This window comes from Copadichromis virginalis, linkage group LG5 (assembly GCF_057382275.1).
Source record: "Copadichromis virginalis isolate Kocher_CV1m ecotype Utaka linkage group LG5, C_Virginalis_male_GT1.1, whole genome shotgun sequence".
Classification (NCBI taxonomy): Eukaryota; Metazoa; Chordata; class Actinopteri; order Cichliformes; family Cichlidae; genus Copadichromis; species Copadichromis virginalis.
The window spans coordinates 22,397,280-22,406,108 of NC_140622.1; the positions used below are offsets into that span (position 1 = coordinate 22,397,280).

Here is an 8,829-nt window from a genome sequence, read left to right on the forward strand (position 1 = left end):
GCTTCTTACGGAGCCACTCCTTTGTTGCCCGGGCGGTGTGTTTTGGATCGTTGTCATGTTGGAAGACCCAGCCTCGTTTCATCTTCAAAGTTCTCACTGATGGAAGGAGGTTTTGGCTCAAAATCTCACGATACATGGCCCCATTCATTCTGTCCTTAACACGGATCAGTCGTCCTGTCCCCTTGGCAGAAAAACAGCCCCATAGCATGATGTTTCCACCCCCATGCTTCACAGTAGGTATGGTGTTCTTGGGATGCAACTCGGTATTCTTCTTCCTCCAAACACGACGAGTTGAGTTTATACCAAAAAGTTCTACTTTGGTTTCATCTGACCACATGACATTCTCCCAATCCTCTGCTGTATCATCCATGTGCTCTCTGGCAAACTTCAGACGGGCCTGGACATGCACTGGCTTCAGCAGCGGAACACGTCTGGCACTGCGGGATTTGATTCCCTGCCGTTGTAGTGTGTTACTGATGGTGACCTTTGTTACTTTGGTCCCAGCTCTCTGCAGGTCATTCACCAGGTCCCCCCGTGTGGTTCTGGGATCTTTGCTCACCGTTCTCATGATCATTTTGACCCCACGGGATGAGATCTTGCGTGGAGCCCCAGATCGTGGGAGATTATCAGTGGTCTTGTATGTCTTCCATTTTCTGATGATTGCTCCCACAGTTGATTTTTTCACACCAAGCTGCTTGCCTATTGTAGATTCACTCTTCCCAGTCTGGTGCAGGTCTACAATACTTTTCCTGGTGTCCTTCGAAAGCTCTTTGGTCTTGGCCATGGCGGAGTTTGGAGTCTGACTGTTTGAGGCTGTGGACAGGTGTCTTTTATACAGATGATGAGTTCAAACAGGTGCCATTCATACAGGTAACGAGTGGGGGACAGAAAAGCGTCTTACAGAAGACGTTACAGGTCTGTGAGAGCCAGAGATTTTCCATGTTTGAGGTGACCAAATACTTATTTTCCACCCTGATTTACGGTTAAATTCCTTACAAATCCTACCATGTGAATTCATGGATTTTTTTTTCACATTCTGTCTCTCACAGTTGAAGTGTACCTCTGGTGCAAATTACTGACCTCTGTCATCATTTTAAGTGGGGGAACTTGCACAATCGGTGGCTGACTAAATACTTTTTTGCCCCACTGTATTCCAGGCATTTAGACATGTGTACATCATCTACACGATGAAACCGAGCATCAGAATCGGTCAGACAGGCTGAGGAAGTAGACTGGTACTTGCATCGTCATTCATTTCTGACCACGTCCATCTCTTTATCACCACAGTGTAGTGGTCTTCAGATGGCTGCTTCAATCAGGATAATGTGCCGTGACACGAAGCGTAAACCATCTCCAACTGATATCCAACTTCTGTGTCTTCATGTCAATATGGACCAGAATCTCTAAGAAATGTTTCCAGCACCTTGTTGAATTTGCGCCACGAGGATCTAAGCTAGGGTAAAGAAGCACAGGATTTGGAAACACACACACACACACACACACACACACACACACACAGAAAACTCTCACTTGTTAGTGTTTGTCAGTTTACACTTATACTTCTAATATTGTTCGTTAATACAAAGGAAAAATAATAATAATAAAAGCACTTGTTGGAATTCAGATAATTCCTAGCAAACGTTTGAGGAGGGATGAGGGACAACGTTTAAAAAACAAGATTTTTTATTATATAACTTTAAACCGGTTTATTATAAAACCATCAATAAAAGCACAATTATTATTTTTTAAAAACACAGGCAAATAAAAGCTAATGAAACATCTTTTTAAAAAAAGGTAGAAACAACATAACATTTTTCCAAAATATTCCTTGGTCATGATGTTTGTAAAGGAAGGTCCAACTTCACTCCATGATGGTGACCTTTGGTGCCTTTACAAGTCATCAACACACGGGAGCCAAAAAGTCTGTTGAGAAAATAATTTTTAAAAAGTCAAAATGAGAACAATAAGCAGTTTTTCCAGCAGGAGATCAATGACACACTGGTAAGATAGGCTTGCTCTCACCGTGTTAGAGCAGGCACTAACAAACGTCATGAATCTGGGGTTGAACTGGAGTGCACTGATGGGTCCTGGATGCTTCCCATCCAGCACGGCCACTTTCATTCCACTCTCTGTGCTCCAAACGTGAACTCTCCCGTCTTCTGAGCCTGGAAAAACCAGAGTGTTAACAGGAAGCTTAAAGGAAAAGGCTCAAATCTAAAGTTTGAGGGTTTTTTTTTAGCTTACCAATCATGACAAACTGCGAGTCAGGTGTGAAGCAGGCCTCCAGTGAGATGCCTTTACTGTTGTTGTAGCCCTTAAAATGAGGAAAGACAGGGATGGCTTCAGCATGTAATCTGAAAATAATTATATTAACATAAAAACAGATGCAATTCCGTATTTTTGTTCCAATATGTCTCTTACGGAAAAAGTGTGCAGAACAGATCCATTGAAAGCATTCAAGACTCCAATAATCCCTTTATTTGTAGATATGAGGATCTGCTTCCCATCACTACTGAATTTGAGTCCAGTCCAGTCACAAACGCGATTAAACCTCGTTTCAAAACAGGCAAACGGGCCCTTCAACGGGAAGATTTTCAGATAATTAAGAATTTCATTTAAGGCTTTTGGAAAGAATGCATGTGAACACAAACAGAAAACCCTTAATGGACTCATCTGTACCTTGTCAAAAGCACGAAAGTCATAGAGTTTAACTGTCTTTGAATCCACTCCTGCAGCAAATATCAGCCCATCGGGGTCAAACGAACACAGAGGTGTCCCCAGTGGATTTATCAAACCCTGAAAATCAGAGAGATTGTGCAACATAAACTGGTAACTTTCAAGAAATATGCAAAAGAATCCTCAATAATGACCACTTTCTGCATCACATGTTTTCATATTTATGTGTTTATTTCCATTTGGTGTTTATTTACTCCTTATATTTTTGCAAGGTTATGTTTCTGGTATTACCCATAGATTTATTATGTCTGAGCAGATCCAAGAGAGATTTGGAGACCTCTGGTGGTCAAGACTACTCAGGGACTACTAATCAACAGCACTTTAATAGGCAGTATTTTGTGTCACAATATAAAGCACACTATTCTATTACTGTAGCTGTTATTACACATTTGTAAATGTGTACAAATGGCAGAAGAAATGGAACTTTTCAATCAAGTGACAAACTACTTACTTGAGAGTTTTGACAGTGGAGGTCCCAGATCCGGATAGTCTTGTCCAGTGACCCAGAGATAAATGTGTTATCCACCGGAGACATGGAGAGAGCAGTAACCCTGAAACCCAAACAAACTGGTTTTAACTGATCAGGATTGAGCTAATGTTTTATTGAATGTAAAATTACTTTAAGGAAAGACAGACAGGAACAAGCTTTTCAGGAATGCACACTATATGCACATCCACAATGAGAATCTGAATTCCTCTGCAATCCAAAAGTGCTCTGTTGGACTGAAATCTGTGACTCTGGAGGCCATTTGAGTGCAACGCTTTGTTTCATCCAAATTTTGATCCTAACATCTCAAACTTACAGGAGAAATTGAGAATCATTCAATCAGGCAACGTTTTTCTTCTGTTGTCTAATTGTAGCGATATAAACCGTAACTACTGTTTATTGTTCTTAGCAGACAGGAGTGGCACCCAGTGTGATCTTGTGCTGCTTTAGCACATCTGCTACAGAAATGTCTGGAGAGCATTCAGAGATGCTCTATTGCATAACTTGGTTATAACGAGTGGTTATTTGAGTTACTATTTCTCTCCTTTCAGATCAAAGCAGTCTGACTATTCTCCTCTGTCACCAACGAGGAATTTTCACCCAGAGAAATGCTGCTTACTGGAATTTTTTGCTTTTTCAGATCATTTTCTGTAAATCTTGGAGTTGGTTGTGTGGGAACATCCCAGCAGATCAGCAGTATCAGAAGTACTCAGACCAGCCCGTTTGGCACCAGCAACCACGCCACATTAAAGTCACTGAAATTACCTTTGTTCCCCATCCTGATGCTCAGTTTGAAATTCAGCACATCACCTTCACTATGCCTAAATGTACTGAGTTGCTGCCATGACACTGGCTGATTAGATATTTCCACTAAAATCCAGTTCAACAGGTTTAGCTAATAAAGTCACCATTGAGTGTATATTTCTGTATTTTTATGAGCACACTGGAGAAAGCTCCAGAAAGGTAGAAAATGAGAATTCCACTCAACTACATTTTATTCTATTTAGTCTGGTTACAGTAAATAAAAGCATGTCCATTTACTTAGTAGGCATATAGGGTGCATACTATATAACTGTCTGCTTTCACTGAATACCAGTCTACATGTTTACAGTTGTGGTTGATTAAGGTTGTGTGTTTGCTTTACGCACCTCTTAGTGTGACCTGGGAAATATCGGATGTACTTGTTGTCAGTGAGCGAAAGGTATCTGATGGTATCTGAAAAATATCCCAAAATATATTTCATTTTCCAAAATGGACCACTAACTGTATTCGCATTGCTGTGCATGGCGTCAAGTGTTTACCATCCAGTTTGTTGGAGCTGTAGATCACTGTATTTGTGTCTCCATGCGTGTAGCGGATGAGGTCTACTCCATACTTTTTGCTGAAGAGGTTGCTTTTGCACCTGAGAAAAGCACAAGGACACCATAAGAACACAATGCAGTCACATTAAGGATCTTATTTATCATATACAGTATACTGTCTACAGTGGCTGCCACTTACTTTCCATCTCGCATGTCATACAGCAGTATGCGGTCATCGTCGCTGCTTGTTATCACATTTTCACCATTTGGGCTGTAGTCCACGCAGTTGACCTTCTCTTCGTTTTTCCGATGAGTCCTGGCCACTCTGAAACATCGTAATACACCGTCTGTGATCTTCATAGCTGCAGGCTTTTACCAAGAAAGCATACGTTAGGAGAAAAAACACTCCATCAGCTTCCTGTCTGAGATTTAATGAAGCCTGGTAATTATTTCGGTTTGGTTGAGCTATGCGCATCTGCTGTCCATTAGATCACTAAGGTGCTTGTATTTGCATTATGGCAACAAAAATCCACAGCAGACAACATGCAACTTTGTAACAACCGGAAATTATGATCGACTTAGTTTTATTCATCTACCAGGCGGGCGGTGCTTGCCAGAAGCTATAATATTTTGCAGTTGTGACCTGGCGGGCCGTGTAAGCGTAGTTAACAAATACACCCGTTGAGAGAAAGGCGGAAATTACCGGAATGCTTTTTTATATTTACGCAGTGTGTATTTGTTATGTTTAAGAGCATTTAAACGGATAGTTATATCGTTTGTCGTTTGGTTTTATCTATATAGTGTCTAATATGTCGGAATTATTTTAATTTGAATGAATGGATGAAATTATGCTTTTATTCTGAAAGGCTTGGCCCGGAACTTCTTTAATAACTTCAGAGTTCATGCTTGTGTTTTGAAGCTCGTGTGCGCCGTCTGGTCTGTGAGGTTCACTCAGTTCCGTGATGAACAGCTGTGGGAGACTAGCGCGTGTGTTTGACCGGAGCTCCGGCCTGGATGTGCTCTTCTGTCTGGCCAAACCCCGGACAACCTGCCGCCAGTGTCCGCAGACAACACCGCCCCTCGCCCGGGGTCAGAGCACCGCTGCCAACCACACTCCAGGCTCCGACGCAGATGACAAACCCCGTGTTAGAGCCGTTGACCTGGCCCGTAAGATCCGAGGAGAGAAGTCGAAGACCCGAGAGACAGCGCCTCCCATGTCTGCCCAGCAGAGGAGGGTGATGGAGCTGAAACGGTTCAGTGTACAGTTACAAAATGTGCACCCCAACGTGCTCGCCAAACACCTCCACAGAAGCGTGCTGTACCAGGACAAGGATGTAGTGATCGTCAACAAACCCTACGGCATCCCTGTGGCAGGTAAACCAACACTGGGCTGTCTTCTTTAATCTGATTACACTGACAAGAAGTTTGAAAAAGTTTTTATTTTCAGTTTGAAATAAAAATAAAAATCAACTCATTGTAATGTTAAGAAAAAAAACAATATGAGATCTTTGTAACATGGTGTTTTACAATGGACATGGTCAGCAGCAATATTCAGGTAGACTGTGGTGTTTAAACGATGGTACTAAAGGGCACAGAGTGTGCCAAGAAAACATCGTCTGACATCATCCATTTGTACTGTTCTGTGTGAACCCGAAAGATGATTGGGAAACTTTATAAAATACTCAAACCTGCCTGTCTGACACCAAGAGCCATGCCACATTTAGTCTTTTAAATCACCTTTCTTTCCCATTCTGATCATGGCTCTGAACTATTGACCATTATTGATGCCTGCATGCTAAATTAATGTGATTATCTAATTAGATATTTGTATTAATGAACAGTTAAACATGTGTATGAAAAATTATGTGGTGAGACTATATTTTATTGTTGTACATATTAAGGTGTTCTTAAACAGGCTCAGTATTGTTGTTATTATTATTATTATTATTGTTGTTGTTATTGTTAGGAGACATGCAGTATCATTACTGAGAACAGCTGGAATGACCATAAAAATGTCAGCTATCACACTGAAGCTGGGATGTCTAACTGGCACCACAAATGTAATGTTGCTGCTGTCTCCCAGATGACTCCGACGTCACATCCATCACCTCTGTGCTTCCTGTTCTCTCAAAAATGATGGATGGGATGAAGATCAAGTCTGATTCTCAGCTCATTCCCTGTCTGGGTCTAGAAAAGGACTCAACGGGAACTCTCCTGCTGGCCAGGAGGGATGAAGTGGTGGAGCACGTACTCGCTCTGAATAGAAATAACAAAGTGGAGAGGAAGTACTGGTGAGTAGGGGAAACTGATAAGGATTAATTAAATAATGTACATGCTAATACTCCCACTGCATGTTAGTTATGTTGTTCCTTTTCAGGGTTATCACGGTTGGTGTTCCTGTGCCATCTGAAGGTCTGATTGATATTCCCATCATAGAGAGAGAGGTCACAGGTCCTCAGCCACACTACAAGGTGCCTCTTATTCTGTATGATCATTGCTTTAAACATCCTTGTATGTACGGCTTTTAGCTTAGTAGTTAGTATGTTTATTACACATTAAATTAGTTTGGGTTTGTTGTCCAGAGCATTTGAGTAAATTACTAGTTATTGTTTAAATAATGGTGTGCATTTTCCAGTCTCATAACAACTTCTTTGATTTCAGATGGCTCTGAGTCCTCTTTACAGACTGAACGATGAAGGTGATGGTGTAACCAAAGTCCGAAGTCATCGCCAAGCTCATCCAGCATTGACCAAGTACAGAGTCCTGGACAGCAGCAGTGGTTGCAGCCTTGTGGAACTCCAGCCTTTTACAGGTAACAGTGCACATGTGAACAAAAGGAAATCATCCCAAAAACCTGCCTGGGCACATGTTCGGTATTTTTCTGCTTCATTGTGTTCACAGGAGTGAAGCACCAGATGAGGGTTCATATGGCCTTTGCTCTCGGGTGTCCCATTCTTGGTGACCACAAATATTCCCACTGGAGCAAACTGGCACCACAGGTAAGATGTTTACAGTCTCTTTTTTAACATGTATAAGAGTTTGATTTCTATTTTGTCACAAATGATGACTAAATAATACATTTCCTTCCACAGAAATTACCAGAACGTGTGTTGGGAAAACTTGGGATTGAACAGAGCAAGGTTCGGCACCTCCCCCTTCATTTACATGCACGACAGCTGACGCTGCCAGGAAGCAGCCAAGCTGACGTCAACGTGTCCTGCCCGCTACCGAAATACTTCACCCAAACACTGGGCCGACTGCATATAACTCTCCCAGATGAAAAACAAACGTGATCATCTCCTTGCTTTGTTCAGCGTTTAACAGTCCAACCCTGTTAAATGTAATTTAAATGTGGAATAGAACATCAGGATGTGTAACTACAGCGCCGATACGTGTGATAGTGGACAGATGTGGAACAGAATGTGTTAATTATTAAAAACTGATGCTATGGAACTGAATAAGAACCATTCAAATGCGTCATTATTAAAAAGACCCACAGCTCACTTTTTCTTTTTAGAAGACAGTAATCATTATGTTTCAGCTTGACATGACTTACTACAAAGATTCCATCTGCATATATTGTTTAATAACCTACTATACACACATACATGAAGGAATACGTTGGCAAAAATCCTTGATGGGTGTTTCAGATGTTAGTTTTATCCTGAGAAAAATCTGAATGACTACAATATACAGATACAGGTGACAAATTAAAGGGAAAAAAATCCAACAGTATATGGTGTCTCAGTTATGCTGAGGGAGTACGTCTCAGCTCACATTAATCCTATGTTAAAATGCTTCAGTTTTGACACGAGTGGCATCTCCCAGGATGCAGGAAGGGGTTGAAATACTTGAGCTATGAAATTATGAATCAGGCTATGACCTCTGGAGTCACCGGATCTTAAACAAAAAGTGCCCTGCGGGGGAGTTTGGGCCAACATGGCCACTACCATGGTTAAAATACCCATTTAGAGGATATCTTCTAGATAAAGAAAAATTGTGTCCTTCACTACAGCTGAGTTAAAGAGGCAGCACAGGCAACCAAGTTACTGAAACACACTGGTTTTGCCTTCAATTTGTCACCGATCTGTAGCACTTAACCATGTGAATGATTGAGTTTTAACTTATTCCACAAGCAATATCATGTAATTATGTTTTGGAAAAAACAGGCACAAGTATTTCAGATTCAAACTTATCATACATGGTCCAAAATGTATTTTTAAAAAAAAGTTGTGAGCACTGGTCCCTGTAACTGTCTTAAGATTATTACTAGTGGTACTAGAGAATTAAGACGTGAACAGCCTG

General features: G+C 41.3%; 2 protein-coding genes across 2 annotated transcripts; one reads left to right on the forward strand and one right to left on the reverse strand.

Moving 5' to 3' along the window:
- Nucleotides 1-1,671: 1,671 nt before the first annotated feature.
- LOC146709683 (WD repeat-containing protein 82-like) lies at nt 1,672-5,084 on the reverse strand. Its single transcript, XM_085456751.1, has 9 exons — nt 4,724-5,084; nt 4,525-4,625; nt 4,372-4,438; nt 3,188-3,287; nt 2,680-2,796; nt 2,422-2,577; nt 2,245-2,314; nt 2,023-2,165; nt 1,672-1,923 (listed from the first exon to the last, which is right to left on the reverse strand). The coding sequence occupies exons 1-9, from the start codon at nt 4,882-4,884 to the stop codon at nt 1,891-1,893; spliced, it is 948 nt and encodes a 315-aa protein (XP_085312877.1). The 5' UTR covers nt 4,885-5,084; the 3' UTR covers nt 1,672-1,890.
- Nucleotides 5,085-5,400: 316 nt separating this feature from the next.
- Nucleotides 5,401-8,025, forward strand: rpusd4 (RNA pseudouridine synthase D4). The gene is made up of 6 exons (XM_085456767.1): nt 5,401-5,898; nt 6,608-6,815; nt 6,902-6,995; nt 7,186-7,336; nt 7,426-7,523; nt 7,617-8,025. The coding sequence occupies exons 1-6, from the start codon at nt 5,487-5,489 to the stop codon at nt 7,815-7,817; spliced, it is 1,164 nt and encodes a 387-aa protein (XP_085312893.1). The 5' UTR covers nt 5,401-5,486; the 3' UTR covers nt 7,818-8,025.
- The last annotated feature ends 804 nt before the right edge of the window (nt 8,026-8,829 follow it).